This window comes from Diplotaxodon limnothrissa, linkage group LG5 (assembly GCF_057381915.1).
Source record: "Diplotaxodon limnothrissa isolate DT_005_m linkage group LG5, D_limnothrissa_male_GT1.1, whole genome shotgun sequence".
NCBI classification, from domain to species: Eukaryota; Metazoa; Chordata; class Actinopteri; order Cichliformes; family Cichlidae; genus Diplotaxodon; species Diplotaxodon limnothrissa.
Genome location: NC_140600.1, coordinates 9,114,813 through 9,132,221, shown reverse-complemented (window position 1 = coordinate 9,132,221; position 17,409 = coordinate 9,114,813). Strand labels below are relative to the sequence as shown.

Genomic DNA, 17,409 nt, shown 5'->3' with positions numbered 1-17,409 from the left:
GTGCGCTGGTTTAGCACAGAAGCGGTGAGAATCTTACAGATAAACAGTAACACGTCCGTATCATCTTTGATTATCCAACGTTTTCATGGAAGATGCAATGATGAAGACTATAAATAATAAAGGATAAAGAGGGACTCAAGTTGAGCATGTCTATAAGCAACGCTCCTGTAAAAGCATGTATTGGCAATGCCTGTTAAGTGGACAGTTATTTTGGAGGTCCATCTAAATAAATGGAGAAAGAGCCCAAACTTGATTGATGAAGTAAACCTAACCTGGATCTGTTCAATGATAAAAAACAAACTTGGATGATAAAGATTAAATCTCCCTGGCACCACTGAACTGTACTTCAGCTGAGCGTATGCAACAGTGCAGCAGCATGACTCTAATGTTTCCCAGTTTGGCTGGTGATTGGCTCTTAGATGGCAGAGGCATTTTAGAATACTACCATTGATTTCTACTCAAGTCACTGAGTGCCAAGTCTGCTCTCTGCTGTAAATCACGTCACTGTAATCTAGGACAGACAGAAAATGGCCCCAACCAAAGTTTCAAGTTTTTAATAAGGTGGCTGCTATTCACTTTACTGAGCTAAAAGTCATCAGTTTTTGTCTCGACATCTATATTTATCGAGCATATCTATCATTTTCTGCTCTCAGAAACTATTCACATCCTCTGCTAAATCTAATGCTCTGTCCTGTCCCAAAAATGTAATGGCTTCTTCATTTGGCCAATCACGTTTCATGAAGTTTGGTTAAAGAGTTGCTTCCATAATCTCCTTAGAATCAGGCTATGGTTGAATTCATGAAAAGCTAGCTGGTCCACCGTGCTCCTGTAGTTGATGTCAAAAGCTCTGTCAGCAGAATTCCCATGACAATATTACACAGTACATCCTTTGTAATCGTTTCACTGTTGTCTTGCATTACAAGACCACAGCATGTGTGTAGCCTCACCAGCACCAGTTTAATGCACCTCCTAATATCTCATTTGCTCTCCAGTTGGCACTTGATCAAATGAGGCGCGTATGCTCATGTTTTAATTTTGTTTCAACACGTGCATCTTTGTGATTATAAACCATTGGTCAACCAGAGGTAAAGGATAATGTCAATCACAGAGGCTCACTGTAGAGGCAGCAGCCCCGTCCTCTCCAACAAGCTACAGAGTGAAGCCATGGGTGAAATGAGGTGCTTCTAAATCCACTGTGCTTCTCTCGCAGCGACAACGACGAGAAGCCACTGAAGGGCAGCCAACACTCGCTGAGCAGGGAGATCAAAGCAGTGGAAAGCGGGGACAGCCTGGTGGACTACGGCGATGAGGACGCGCAGTTCAACGAAGACGGCTCCTTTATCGGCGAGTACGCCGGGCGGAAGGAGAGGGCGTCCGCTGAGATCAAAGCCACCATTCAGACCCCGGCATGAGGAGCAGAACGGGCCACCCAGTTTCCACGAAAGCTGTCGGAACAAAAAAAGAAAAACAGGAAACAGACATTATTCATGCGGAGCGCAAGTTCTGTGTCAAACGTAATGTGTCGTTGCCAAGTGCACACTGCCATTCTCATTTTATACAGCTCTGTTTTGTTAAGTTGCGACAGAATGACCATTACTAAATACGGTGTATATATAGTGTATATTGTATGTGTGGAGTGTCTTTTTTTTATAATTATTATTACTCAAAATTTTAGAGGGCTTTGTTTTTATTTCCTTTCCTTCAGCTGCAGTACTCTTTGTACTCCCCTCTCCGCTGTGCATCGTTATATGCAGCTTCGCCTCTGGTGTCACCTTGTAGCAGGCCACAGACAAAGTGGGGATATCAAGTTGATATTTTTTCAATTGGAACGTATATTACTGACCTTTTATATTTGAAATGGATTCATTCAATATGATGTAAGATGTGTATAAAGGTTTGCTTATTAACTTATTTTTTTCCAGTGGTTTTATACCTGACAGAATAATAAGACAGTTCACATATCATTGCATATTATAAAGACCACTTCCTGCTCCTGAATCTCCTTGTGATGTTAGGATATATTATTTAGTTGTACCTTGTTTAGAAACATTTGAGCTGTTAGTTTAAATCACACATTTACTGTAACAGCCAAGCGGTGCTTCAGCAGATTTGGGGTAAAAAGTTTCAGAAATGTAATCTATTACAGGTTGATATCATTAAATAACTATACGCATAACCCAGTCTTGATTAAATTGGATTTAACCACCAGTGTGTTGAGTTTTACAAACCAAGAATGAGCAGATCAATACAATTTATTGTCAGTTTGTTAAAAATAAAGCTGAGATAGGGAAAAGAAGTAGCCCTAGCATACAAAGAAAAACTTAGGAATGCAATATGGTACAAACATGAAGGATGTGTTGATCTTTTCATTAGTGAGGGCCTGTTCCTTTTTACATTGCTACTTTATTAAATTAGTAATACAATGTCAATTATTTTTTAGAGATGATGAAAAAATATCAACAAAAGCTAAGGTTTTTTATTTTTATTTTTTTATTTGTATCCTGCAAATGGAAGCTGTGGCATCGCTATGTCACTGTCAGAAGTACCTGCAATGGATTACAGGCTTCTTTTTGTCAATCAGATTACTCAGTCTGGTTTTAATATTTGCCATCCACCTGCACCGGTAATTCAGTGTGCTATAGTAAAGTGTTATATTGGTTTTGTTAAGCCCTACTTTGAGTATGCTGCCACTCCAAAACAGAATCACTTCTGTTGTTCATTAACATTAGCAACCTGATCGGGAAAACTGCAGTGTTTTGTAAAAGTTCACTCATTGCATTGCATGTTATAAATGTTAATTGGTGTTTTTCAATGTTATTAAATTGCTTTACTTTCCTACATCTGGGTAATAGTCTGACTGTCTGTCTGGTCGCAGCCATCACTGGCAGGAGATTATTAATGTTTTCGCTACCCGCGCTACTATTTGTAGGTCCCTGCAGACAAATTCCTGACTGAAGTCTCTGCCTTTACCTCCAGCCATCAGTAAAATATGAGCTGAGAGAAAGAACTACCTTGTGAAATGTCCTCATTCAATCTGAATAAAGTAAAAGATGTCTGACAAATTGTTCCCATTTGTAGCATGACTTTAACAAATACCACACCAGGGTCAAGTCTCTGTCTGAGTCGAGCATCTTGTTAGATTACTTCGGCTGTAGGAGAGAATCTCGAGAAATCAAAGCAGTGGGCTCAGCCAGGCACTGGATCAAGAAGCGGGAGCTGTAATCATGTCTGATGGTTGATAGCAGGGAGTGGAGAGTGTCAGTGTGAGGACTCTCACTGTGTGGCTCGCATCTGCCTCAAATACTCTGTCATCACTCAGCCAGGTTTGCTTTAACTGCGGCGCTGAGCGGCTGCGGTTTTCACACGTGCAACCTTCAGGTGTTGGTAATGGACCCTTTGGTAGCCATCCCGAAGGTCCTCGACTCTGGAAACAATATGAACAGCTGTATGTGTCTGTACACACGCAATCAATGTTGGGTGAGCTATTTACAGAGCTTAATTGTGCAACAGAAGAACACTGCTCTCTGGAGAGAAAGGCGAATTGCATCACAGCTAGTGAAAAACAGAAATTCCTATTAGAGACATTGCTTACCAAAACACTGTAGGCTACAAACACTTGGAATCTATCAGCTTGGTGCAACATTGAAGGTTTTTCACAAGTTTATGCGACACACAAATGCTAATTTCAATTGATATATTGAAAACACTGCCTAAGGGAAGCATGTACAATGCAAAGAGTAATGGAGCCAGCACAGAACCATGTGGAACTCCGTGACTAACGTTTGCGTTACTGAATTATTTCCTGTAGTTATTAGAAATTTGCATTGCAACATAACCTGAGATGCTTGCACATAATTGCTAGGCAACAGTATATGCGCACATACCAGCACAAATATGGGACACTTTATTTTTGTACTATTTATACTGTGTGGGAAACTGTAATTTTACATTACAATTTGTAGACACTTCTCACGTTCACCTGATTGGTCTGAATAAGTCTGCTCCGCCGTGTCCATGTGTGCTACAAGTGCTGATGATATCAGTTAGGAATTTGTTTTCCATTGCATGAGGAAATGGACATGTGCTAGGAGAGCATGTGAAAAATGTCAATTTCATCAGTCTCACAATCACTGCATGATAGATAGCAGACACCTATTTTTAAATGTTAGTAGTGCATTTGCATGATGATATCTCTGCCCCAGCCCCATACACATTATGAATCCCCTTTATAGATGTGAATAGAGGATACTCAGAGGTTTTCCTCTGAGTATTAGCAAGTCATGCAGGTATTGTATATGCAGGAAAACTGTGCATATACAATGCTTGCATTCACAGTGAATTGAATTTTATAGATGGTGCAAGTATAACTATAACTCTGGAATTTGTGGCTGGAGATGCTTCTGATTTTTAATCTTTATTTGTTATTTATATGTGAGGCAAGAGAGCAACAGAAACATTACACATAATCACATTTGAGTGAGTTGTGTAAATGTCCATTTATGGTTCAGATGTCTGCCTTCTTGTGACACTCAATCTGGAAAATCAACAAATTTGATTCTAATTGTCAGGATTCTCCCTGCTGTTTGAAAGCAGCAGTTTGATAGTTTATACCATTGCTACTTAGAAACCTGCAGCTGAGGCTACTTTGGATCAATTACTGCACAGCAGATTCTAACTGTGACTGCTTCACTGAGGGGAAAAGACGCAAAATGATCATGGAAAGTTTGAAAAGCACTTTTCGGTTCCATCTAGGTACATTATATTTATCTGTATTGCTTCTGTCGACAGCTTAATGCCCACTGGTTTTTCTCCTATTATCTAAAATTCAGCATTTCTCTTGAGCACTGGGCTTAGACGCATTAGATCTAAGAGTTGTCATAGTTACCCAAGATATTATTACCGGAAACATTATAATAAACATCCACTTATGGTTCCAATAATTTAGTATTTCCTCTTAAATGTATTTTAGTCTTGTCGATTCCATACCCTTAGTGTTCATTTTTTATGTGATTTTTTATAATATTTAATTAAAATTACAAGTTTTATCCAAAACCCTGAACTTTCCATGAACCTTACCAAAATGTTCTTTTTATGGAAAATGTCAGACACCGGGGTACCTTAAGGTCAAATCAGGTTGATGCTGAAATTAAAAAGTGTGTTCTTCACCTTTGTTGATGTTTTTTTTTTAAGCAGCAGCCGTAGAACCTCAGAAAAAAATACATAAAAGCAAGATGTTGGTGAAGCAGTCATTTGTGAGATTGTATGCTGACACGTAAATGATTTAGTTCAGTTTTGAGCTTTACCAACCCTGGTCTCAGAGCTCCTGCTTCTATTCTACGATCTTGGCCCCTTTTAAACTCCGTCACTTCTGTCTGCCTCTTCTTCACCTTTCCTGCTCTTATGGAGTCTCATCAATCTGCCGCGCTCTTCCTCTCCTCTGCTCTCTCCTCCTAGCCTGAAAGAAATACAGTCAGCATATGTTAATCAACCGATCCATATCTCTCATTTTTGACATGATGAATGTGCATTTAAGATGTTATTTATCAGTGTGTTTTAAACATATACAGCTCATATTCGTTTAACTTTTGAGGAACATTCAGCAAATATGTTATTGAAAGCTTAAAGTCATACATAGCTGAGGGGAGTCACTGCTATAAGTGACAGATGGGTGCCCTTCTGTGGTTCAACATTCAGCTGTATTCAAGTTGTGGTTAAAGAATTGGCCATTCCATTTCTCTGGTAAATATTCATTTCTTTTTTCAGGCTACTCAGAATTAGAGTTCTAGTTTTTATCATAGTGAATTACAGGTTAACCTTACCAAATAAGGTAATAAGGCACCAGCACAGAGCTTCAAGCGGTAGTTCAGTAACAGACCGGTCCAATTCTAGTCTTTATGCTAAGCTGTGTCAAAAAACAACCTGTGAAAATCACGTAGTATGAAATAGCCACAGAGCAGTCTGAAATCCATATAGTGAATTCACTTGGTGACAGCAGTGACACTAGCGCCGACGTTCCTCTGACTGTGTGTTTTTCAATTTACAGCTTTTCCAATAAATGTTGCTTTGTCATTGAGCCTTGGGTCTGCTATATATGAATGAGTATCCCTGCGCTGTGTGCGCTGGGTCACGGGGTCACATGATTAACTCGAGGATAATGAATTCATGTGAACTCCTGTGCAGCAGCACCTTGGACAAAGGTGAAAAGATTTCCCTATAATTTGAAAGCCATAAAGAACAGCAGTGTGTACTTAACCAGCGTTTTATGCATTACATCCTACATATCATGCCATGACCCCAGTCCATTACAATGGCAATGTCAAAGGCTTAAAAATGCTCTATTGTGTGTCAGTACTTCTAATGGAAAGCGCAGCAGGGAATAGAGGCAAGCCTCTCTCCGGGCATCGCCATTTGTTGAACGATGAATAGAGGAGAGGGAGGGTCAATGACTTAAACCACAAGGTGGAGTTTTAAGAGCTGCAGTGATGTGAGAGAGCCTTTTTTTCACCAGACAAAGCACTCCAACAGTGTTTCATCTAAATCAAAGTTATAAATAATTAGAGATGGACCGATCCGATATTACGTATCGGTATCGGTCCGATACTGACCTAAATTACTGGATCGGATATCGGAGAAAAATAAAAAATGTAATCCGATCCATTAAATATCACGAAAGCACCTCACAAAACTTGGTAACTCACCTCAGAACGTTAGCACGTCGGAGCAGTATGCATCACGTGATAGAGCGGCTGTGGCATGGGGACCTGTCGGTGGTCTGGATAGCATTTGGAGCTTCGCTAGCAACCCGGCATTTCATCTCCGACAAAGTTATCCCGAGAGAAGTAAAGCAAGTGTGTAAGTCCATCTCTGAATGTTTGTAAAGCATTCCTGCATTAAGCTTATCAAGCGATATATGGAGCGACTGCCTCTCGCTCTCCTGCTGCTACTTCGATCATGAAACTGCTTAACGATCAGCTGATCGGCTTTTCTGTCGCGAGTCCGTCTTTCTTGTTTGTTTTTGGCCCACTTTGCACCAGAAAGAGGAAACCAGCGGCTGAACAACAGCAGCACGTTTAAGCTTGATAAGCTGTTGTTAGAATTTATTTAATATTACTTTCTACTCCAGGATCTTTTTCTACGTAGCTGACGGCTGGTAACTGTGCAGGGGCGGATCTAGCAAAGTTTAGCCAGGGGGGCCGATAGGGCATGAACAGGGAAAAGGGGGCACAAAGACACACTTTTCTTTATTCTCATTTAAAATGTCTAGCTTTTAATAAATAATTATCCGAATCTTACACCCAAAGTTTTAATTTGATGTAAAAGGAATAGAAGTCCATTACTGTATATAGTAACTATTAAGTCTAATATACCCTAGTAAGCTATAGTACTTTTTCCTTTGGGAAGGTACCATCTGTGCAGTCTGCAATTTTGCTGAAGAAAGATGTTGAATCTATTTAATATTTCTTGAAAAATAATTGATTTCTGTGCATTTTTTTTCACACTGCATCAAATTAAGGTTGATTACGTCGATTAAGCATCATGAGGTGGCGCGTGAGGGGTGGTTCCCTATTTTTTATTTATTTATTTTTGTTGTTGCTGGGAGTTGGAACCCTATTAGTTAGGTTGCTTAATATTCACGCTAAGTACTCTTTAAAATACCAGAATAGGGAGGATGGTGTAGGTTTAAGTTTATTAGATTGATCAGTATTGCTGAACTATGAAACATTTTTTTTTGCATACAGGTATAACAGAATAGCTTTAGTGTAGTTGTTGTTTTAAACTTGAGTATGAACTTATACAAAATTCAGCAAGATATTTAAAAAAAACAGTTTTGTTGATTAAAAAACATTATATCGGATTCATATCGGTATCGGCAGATATCCAAATTTATGATATCGGTATCGGTATCGGACATAAAAAAGTGGTATCGTGCCATCTCTATAAATAATACAAGTCTCAAATGAACGTCAGAATTGCCTCGAAGGTCTTGTGCTAGAAAAAAAAGCACATTAAGTAAAGAGGAAAAATGGACTCTTTTATCCTTCGATATAAATTTCCCCCCTAAGTTCCCCGAAACAATGCTGTAAGGCTGACATCACCAAAGCAAAGGAAACACTGGCTCCAATTAGCGGGGAGGTGATAACACAGCCACATGCTACACACTCAGAAATTAAAGTACCTTATTATATCTTTAGGGATACAATGTCTTGTCAGTGGGGTGATACTTTCTGAAATAAGACCATGCTGACTCATACCCTTGTGGTTTGTACATTACAGAGACCAGTGTTGATCTTCTGGTGGCAGTTTTGCAGCTTAGTTTATCAACAAATATAAATGTTGCTCTATAAATATTGCTAAAGTAGGTACCTTTCACAGCTTCTGAACATACGTATGTTTTTAGCCCTTGACATAGTTAACTTGAGATCCAATAGCCATAGGAAGTACTTTCTTGTAGGGACAGAATTGGACTTTTATACTAACCCAATATTTGAAAAAGTATCACCTGATGCCAGCCACTCACCATTTCTTATATTTAGCCTGGGAAATGGTAAACAGGTTCGGTGAATTATCCTAATGTGTAAATATACATGCAAATATACTATAGAAGGCAAAAGCTGTTTTTCTAACAAGGCTTAAAATAAATATTTGTCTGTCGCGCAGCCTGAATGCTCCTAGTCATTTTTTTCTCCTGTCTTCTTCTTCAGGACATTGAAAGCTCTTCTTTGGATGCTGGTGGACTTTTGTTCTGTTCTCTGCCGAGATGATTCCACGCCGCTTCATTAATGTTGAGCTCCGGGCTTCTGAGGAGGCCAATTGATGACTGACGGTTTTCTACTTGTGTTTTTCTAGGTATGCTTTTACTGCTTTGGCAGTGTGTTTTGGATTTCTGCCACAATGACAATGAAGATTTGCCAATTAGATCTTGGATATAAGCATCTGACTGGTACAGTCATGGTGGATCAAAATCTGATGGTACTTTTATGTTTTCATAATTCTATAAATTTGATAAGATCTCCAGCACCACTGGCTGAAAATGCAGCCCCAATTCATGACCGTGTTTTACAGACGGCTGCAGACACTCACTGCTCCTCTATATGTATTGTTTATGTTTTAAACCACAAATTTCCATTTTTTATTCATTTCCCTCCTCGTTTCCCTTTCATCAGAACGGTTTCTTCACATCCACCCTTCAACTGCAAGCATTTCTGATTTTTGAATGAACAATAGATGGATCAGCTAAAGGGCCAGATCTCTTCCTGTATCAGGTCTTTGCTGACTACTATTCCTATTGAATAGTATTTTTGTCCTATGTGAATAGTATCTGCAAGGACATGACTTGCAGATACATAATGTACATTTCAGAATTATACAAAAATACCTTTTCGGGGAAAACAAAATGGGTTGACATTATAAAACTGTTCTACAGCAATGAAGGTTGATCAAGCCTTGAAAGCTGGTGCTACCAATTCCTACAGGTACTTCAACTTTTCTGGAATACTTACAACCCCCTCTGTCTGCATAAAAACACATAAAAGTTGGAACACACTGTGGTATCATACCCTCGTGAGCATCAGTTGAACAGTATTGTACTGCAGAATGAATTGTATTGATATAAAATGGTTAGAAAAAAACAATTAACAGTGGAAGAGAGACAGACCATCATAACACATAAAATGTAGGTCTTTTCTACAGAGAAATTGCAAAGAAATTCAAGGTGTCAGTGAGTACAGTTCCTTCACCATCAAAGACTCAGAAACTGGGAAACTCTGACAGGAAGAGGTCTGGCAGACCCAAAGCCTCAACTGAATCAGAGGACAAGTTTCTGAGAGTTAACAGCTTGTGTGATAGGCGACAGGACAACAGCTTCAAGCACAGCTTCATAGTGGTCGTAGTAGCAAGTCTCAGTTTCAGCTGTGAAGAGAAGACTTCGAGCTGCAGGTTTGACAGGACGAGTTGCAGGAAGAAAGCCTTTGTTAAGATTTCAGAATAAGACTTGGCTTGCCTGGGCCATGAAACAACACCATTGGACTACTGAAGACTGGAAGAAGGTGTTATGGATGAATCAAAATCTTCGGTTCATCACACAGGATCTTTGTGAGCCGTCGAGTAGGTGAAAGGATGGTTCCACAGTGTGTGGCATCAGCGTGATGGTCTGGGACTTTTTGCTGGATCCAGGGTCGGTGACTATTATATAAAACTGGGTAACCAAAAGTTGAATCTAAAATCTGTGAAGTCACCCTTGAATACATGTTTTGTGGCGGCTAACACGGTGGACATCACCAGGAAACTGCACAGTAAAGTTTTTAGCAGAGTATGAAACTATAATGTTAAAAAAGCTACAGCAACACCAGAAGGAATTTCTCAAACACCTCCAGCCACTGTTCATTATGAGGATTTTAATTATAGAATAGAATAGAATTCAACTTTATTGTCATTGCACATGCACAGGTACAGGGCAACGAAATGCAGTTTGCATCCATCCAGAAGTGCCATAATATAGATATATTACAATATATATTAGCAATAATATAGATATGAAAGTATATTACAGAAATGGGTCTATTGTGGTATGTAGTATGTACACGGTATGAAGTATGTTATGAATATGCTATAACTATAAGTATGTACAGGCTATGAACAGGATATAAATATGAAAAAATGGAAATAAACACGATCCTCACCGTTTCAGCCCGTCTGCTTCATCGCCAAGGTTTCTCCACATCTTTAGAGCTTCACTATACAGTCATCTGAGTATGCACTTCTTCAGACAAGAAACGTTTTGAACATTCAAGCATTTACATAGCATTTATTGTATGACACTTCAGCGCTGGCTACCTTGTGACCCTACTTGAGAAGCAGTTGTGAGAGTAATGATGATTACACAGAAATGTCAACTGTCTGGGCCCAGCACTTGATGATACGTAATCCAAACTCTCAGGCAGCATGCCACTGTCTTTCTGGGGATGTGATAATTTAGTGGAGAGGTGTGGGAAGCCTGGAGTGCATGAATTTCCTCTCGGCGTTTGCGGTGGTGCTGTGAGAGGGCCCGGTGCAGACTGACATATCTAGCACAGACAGATGTTGAATGTGGGCTTGCGTGGCACCGTTTTGGAAATGTAGGCTACGGGGGGAACACGTGGCGGGGCAAAGGTAGCAGGGTACCCAGGAGAGGCAGGCAGAAGGGCTTGTATTAGAACATCTCAGATAGCTCTGCATCTACCTGGATGCATCCCAACACAGCCAGGTCAGAGGAGTGAAGCACTGGCCTCTTTGGATCCAGGTGGATCTCATGCTTGACCTCACTTCTCCATTTATCTGCAGCCATGTGACCATGCCTTGCTTTGTGCTGCAAGCAAGGCGACACCTTATTCTTCAAAAAGATGGCTGTTATGGCATTTCAGATGTGTTTATTTAGATTTTGGAAGAATGAAAACACAGAGTGATTTTGGAGTATAGTAGCACAAGTACTTGATGAAACACAAAGCTCTATAAGATGTAATCGTAATCAGATTATTTTTCTGCATGTTTTTCTATAACACATTATTGTACTAGGCAACTCACTTATCTGCACTTCAACTGCAGGTCACAACCAGCTCACTTGAAGTTGCAGCCATGACACAGGAAACACATTTGAAGAGTCAAATTAAGAACATTATTATTTTTATTGAATGAATGGATAAGGACAAGTCAGCAAATGGCAAACTCCACAAACTGCTAGTAGCAGCTATCCACTGCTGCATCCACTCACAGCAAATACACTGAAACAGCAATGTTATATTAAAACTGCTCAGGGTACGACGACAAAGGCTAACCTGTAGACGGACACATGTTGACGTTGTTGTCATGGACAGCTGAGTTTCAATCACACCATCTCAGATTGGTCAGATAATGGCAGCGAGAAAATCCGCAGTCTCTGATGCAACACGTTCAGCATGTAGTCAGTAAGCATCAATCAGGTCAGTGGTGTGAGAAGTGTGCTCCAGAGAAAGAGGTCAGTTTTAAACAGCACAGGCTTTATGCTAACCTCTTTTTTGTATCTAAAACAGTGATGAGCAGTTGGATTTGCAGCATTGCAACATTTGTAGTTTTTCCACACCTGCCTGTTTGTACAGTAGAATCACTGTGAAGTTCACTTTGGCCTCTGTTTCACTAATTTTGCTCTTTGTGTTCATACTTCAGCAAAATAAGTGTTCAGTGTTTTCAGTGGGGCTTAGGTTTCTGCAGTTTCTGCAGTGGATCTCAGGCCACTTATCAACACAGAAGTAATGTAACAGATTACTATCTACATCGGGTAATTAAGTAACCTGACACATGAAACATGTCAGTGTGAGTAGCATTGTAATATCTAAGGATTGGTAACTGTAATAACTGCCATGAGTCACTGGCCTGTTAATGAGTTAGCCAACAGATGGCAACAGCAGCAGTTTCCTGCCATCTGATGGCCAGCATACATTCTCTATAGCATATACAGGGCATCTCACTGGATGCCTATAAAGGACCCTAAGAACCTTCAAACACCTCCTGAGCAGCATAGTAGGCTCACCTACTAAAGCATATTCACTATGTTGACTAATATGGGAAAGCTATGAGTTAAAACAAGCTACGGGAAGTCTAGTCTGGATGTTTCTTGAAATGAAGCCTATTAAAACTACATCAGCAACTAGCAGTCACTTCCAAGCCAAGCTGCTCCGTTCCACTGTGAAAATGCTCATTATACACTTCATGATTACGGCTCCAAGTCTGTAGGTGCTACCAAGACACTTAAAGGTGTGATCATGTCGAGGACAGCCTACATGTTGTTAGTGTGTACTGCCAGCAGTGGACAATGTCAAAAATACATGACCACTCTGGCTTATGTTCGTACTCTTGTAGGTCCTTCAGTTTAGCCTCCGTCAAACATCACAAACTGTGTTTGCCTTTGTTTCTCATGAGCATATTTTTGGGCTTCTTTCTTGTTTTAGGGTTAATTCAGCTACGTTTCTGTTCAGATTTTCAACCAATCAGTGTTTGAGCTACACAAAGCATCACCTCCACTAGGCTACACGATGATGACTTTTAGGCAGATTGCATGTGAGCGGTCTCCAAAGTCTCGGACAGGTTCAAATACATCCCAGTGAGTATAAGTGAATTTTCATAGGCCTGTTAGGCCTACTGTGGATTTTTTTTTCCGGGGGTGGGGGGTGGCATCGATGGTGTTTCTCTCTCTCTTTCTTTCTTGTGTCATTTTCCTGTGAAGCTGGTGGTTTGCACACAGCTAACTCTACTCAGTCATCAGGGACCGCTCAGTGGTAGCTGAGCGAGAGATGCCAGCAGCGTTTGTGTGGCTGTTTACTTGGTGGAAAGGAGTGTGTTTGATTATTTGGCTTATCTTTTTTTCATTAGCATACAAGTTCTGCTTCTGAGTTTGTTTTTGATAGAATAAAATGGTTTAGCCATCTCTCGACTCACTGATAAAATTCACTTTTATCGTTGCCTCCTGTATGCCTCCACTATTAAACACTTTTAGGCACTCGTAACATTGACAAAATCCCCAAACACACGAGTTAACAGCTCTGCCCTGATTTTGACACGCTTACATATTAAAAAAAAGGGCTTTGGAAGTCACTTAATGACATGCAGGGTTAGCAGCACTGTTACCAGAGTTGTGTGAGTACAAAACTAAAAAGAAAAATGACAAATACAACGTTAAGTTCTTAAAGGGCTAGCCCATTTAATATGACCCACATTAAGCTGTAAAACGAGTCACAACACAAATAACATATAACGGCCAGATTAATGGATAATATTAAGAAGCCAACAGTTCAAATGATGATTAAATTATAAGCAGATGTTCAGAAACAGTAAATATCACCATGTTAAGTAAATGATAGAGAGAAAGGAGAGAGAGAAAAGGGTAATCGAGCAACTGCCCTGAGCTTGTGTTTAATATCAATGCAATTTCAGAGCTGCTTGTATTATTTACTGAAATGCTGTTGAGGGCACTGAACAAATTTCCTTTATTGTCCAAATGGCTCTTTGCAAAGTCCTGATTCACTCTGTTTGGGTTTGACAATTATTACCCTGGATACAGCGTCCTCTGCAAAGGACAAATAGACTTCTAAATGTAAGCGTGCAGTGCTACATATGTTAATGTACCGTATCTGTTGTCATAAGCTTTTCAGGGCAGTAGCAGTTTAATCTACGGGCCATCTGGGGGGAGTGTAATGGAGATAGCCAGATTAGAATTTGTGGGCTTTTGATGCATGTGTTAGCAACTCTCCTTTAAATAAAATTTTATTGCAGTTCAGCTAGGCATTCTGGGAAAACTACATGACCTAATGATATTTTACCTGTTCTACATTTCATTTTTGGGGCAAAGAATAAAAAGATAAAAGGGGGGAAATAACTCAGAGTGATGCATCAAGCAAAGCAGGATGAAAACTAATGCTCAAACTAATGAATAAAGCTAATTTTGCAGCAGCCATTGGCTTATGAACCTATGAATCCAATGCCCTCGATAATACATGTGGTCAGCAGACCCACTACATGGCCAGTTCTGTCCTCATTAAATGTACATAAGTTATAGAATGGCCCTTTTAATTTCAGTAATTTATGTTATCCTATAAAAACAGCTGTAGTGCAATCAATCAGACAAAGCCTCTTTCTGACATTGTGCTTGGTATGAAGCGAAGTGTTTCCCCTGGGCTCCGGTCTTAGCTCAGGGTAAGACTAATGACTCCCTGTCTTGAGTGGCCTGAACCTCGCTTCCAGCTGCTACAGCATTGTTAGAAAGGCTACTCTGATCCATTCAAAAGAGGACTCGTGTTATCTGCTGCGAGTTCACCTCCACCGCCAACAACCTGCATGGGCAGCGGCAGGAGCAGGTCTTTCAGAGATTCGGTCCGCATTTTTCCACATCGGTTACCGCAGGATAAGCTCTGAGCCGAGCTCCTAACATGGCAAACGCCCTCCTACTTTGAGAGGATCAGCCTCAGCACGCTACAGTCACAGCAATTTAGGATCTGATGCCTCTGACCTTCAGAGGGGAAAAAGAGCGGATAAAATAGTAAGCAAAGAAATAATAAGTACAATTTTATTTGTGCTGACACATAGTGCAAACCGGCCGTAATAAGTCTCCAGGGAGCTGAGAAGGTGGGGAATTTGATGCGCAGCCTACAAATTCACCTCCGGAGGTGAGATTTTTAAAGATGTATTTATTTTTCAGGGTTGTCAAAACTCACTATCTGTCCTTTACAGTCTGTTTTAGAGTAAAATGTCCACAGGCACTGCACCTCTCAGCCTGACATTAGCATGCTGGTCTACCTTTAGAGTTCATCTCTGGCATTCACATTAAAGTCCTATTTCTCATCGTCTCACCAAAAATTTGTCATGCGTGGCACCGGCTCTACCGATATCTACTTTTTTCCTGTCAAACCAGAGAGCATGTTCATGATTATAAATACATACTGAGAATTGTTTTAACTTTACAAAAAAGCTTTAATAAAGATTCTAGACAAAATGCTAAGGTTTTATTGGGACACTAGGTATATCATGCTGGGAAGTGTGCAATAATAGCATAAGGAATTCAATATGATTTGTTGAAGCACCTAATTGTTTTTAATGTGAAATTCAGTATCGGTAGTCTGCTCCAGTACAGCCCAGACAGAGAAAACAAAATGGAACAAGGTTGTGACACAATGTAGGATTTAATAGCACAAATATCAGATGGGAGACCAAAAAAGAACTACAAAGGAGAGTGACTGTCCGACTCCCACTGTATTAATCAGTTAGTAAAAAACCAACAAGGCTACAAATTAAATAAATTATCATCACAAATCTACTGCTATGAAGAAAATAAACAAGGAATGGGTTTCCCTAAAGTTTTTATACAGTCTTCTTAATGGACTACTAGAGGAAGAGAACAATATGAAAACAACCCCACCAAGGCTGGAGACTGAGCTCTCAGGGCTCTGTGTGCAGCAGGCAGAGGTGAGGATCCAAACGCAGGACTCGTGAAGACAAATTTCAACAGAAAACCACAGCTTTATTGCTGGCAAAGCACAAAACATGAACAGAACAACGAACCCTGAGAACCAGAAACACACAGGCATGATCTGATAGTACAACGCGACACTGGGTTGAGGAAAACACAGGGCTAATATACACAGGGTGGTAATCAGGGAATGGGTAACAGGAGGGAGACACAGCTGAGAGAAATTGGGGCTAATGAGACAGGAGGAGCAGAGCTGGACACACTGATATAAGACACAATCCTTCAAAATAAAACAGGAAACAATACACAAGGATGCAGACTAGGAAACACAGACTTAACACGGGCAGAACTAAAAATAAACCAGAATAAGCTGGAACATAGAACATCATCATCAAATAGATGATGATGAGTTTTGCGAGATCTCGCAAAAATAAATTGGGAACTCGCAAAAGTTTCATACATCTCCGAAAACGTTGGAGCACTTTTGCAAATATGTGATGTCTTGTAAACCGAGCAGATATCTGACGTTTACACAACTACATTCACACCTCAAAATATCTTAAAAGTGTGTTTTGTGACCCAGAAAGAGTAATATTACAACTAAGTAGCTGCCGCCATTGTTGGAATTCAACTTTTGCGAGATCTCGCAAAACTTTTGCGAGATCTAGCAAAAGTCCGTCTGTTTTTTTTCTCCCATGTCCCCTGCGGGGCTCCGTAGTAAGAAGTAACATTGATTGCCAAAATGTAATTATGTTCACACTATCCTTTATTTGGAATGCCTTGCTTTGCATAAAAGTGATTAAAAACCACAATTATTAAAATTCTAGAATGTATCTTATACATAGAAGGAAACAGTAAGAGAATTCTAAACACAACATGAGCCACATGAAAATCCATCTGTGTACAATGGACTTTGGATTTTGTGTCTCTCTCTCCTATTGTCTCCCCTTCCAGCTGCAGATCAGCTGAAAGGGGATGGGCTGCAGTGCGACTTTGCACTGCTGTGGACAGCCTTAGTCTTAATAACATTTAAAAAGAAGTAATAATGCATCTGCAGAGTAAGAGGAGAGATTACTTTTAGGGATAATGACCTTGTTGACATTGATCTTCTCTGCATGAGAGGAGATGAAAGAAGCTAACAGGTGAGGCTTATCTGATTTTGGAACAGATTATCTGATTTCATTGTCTAACTGACCGGAATCTGGCTGCTGCTGTTTTGCCTCTGCAGAGCTCACACATCCTAAGTCGATCTCTGTCTATAAATCAATTCGAGGCTGTCTGTTTATTTTTCTTATGATTGTTAAAGAAAAGCTAAATTGTCGCTCCATTAAAATGCTGTCCGAACTTCACTGATGACAGAGTAGTTACAATGTTAAAGCCTCATCACTAAATTATTACTTACGAGCTCTTTGTCCAACAGTATTGGCAAAGTGGGTATG

The 17,409-nt window shown here is 40.1% G+C and overlaps 1 protein-coding gene across 1 annotated transcript in view; it reads left to right on the top strand.

Annotated features, from left to right (window-relative positions):
* The window catches only part of chl1b (cell adhesion molecule L1-like b), a 78,668-nt gene extending 76,844 nt beyond the window's left edge, over window positions 1–1,824 (top strand). Inside the window, exon 26 of the mRNA XM_085353769.1 lies at window positions 1,211–1,824. Coding sequence (XP_085209895.1) covers window positions 1,211–1,412 — 202 coding nt within the window. The 3' untranslated portion in view covers window positions 1,413–1,824. The remainder of the gene's footprint in view (window positions 1–1,210) is intronic.
* The last annotated feature ends 15,585 nt before the right edge of the window (window positions 1,825–17,409 follow it).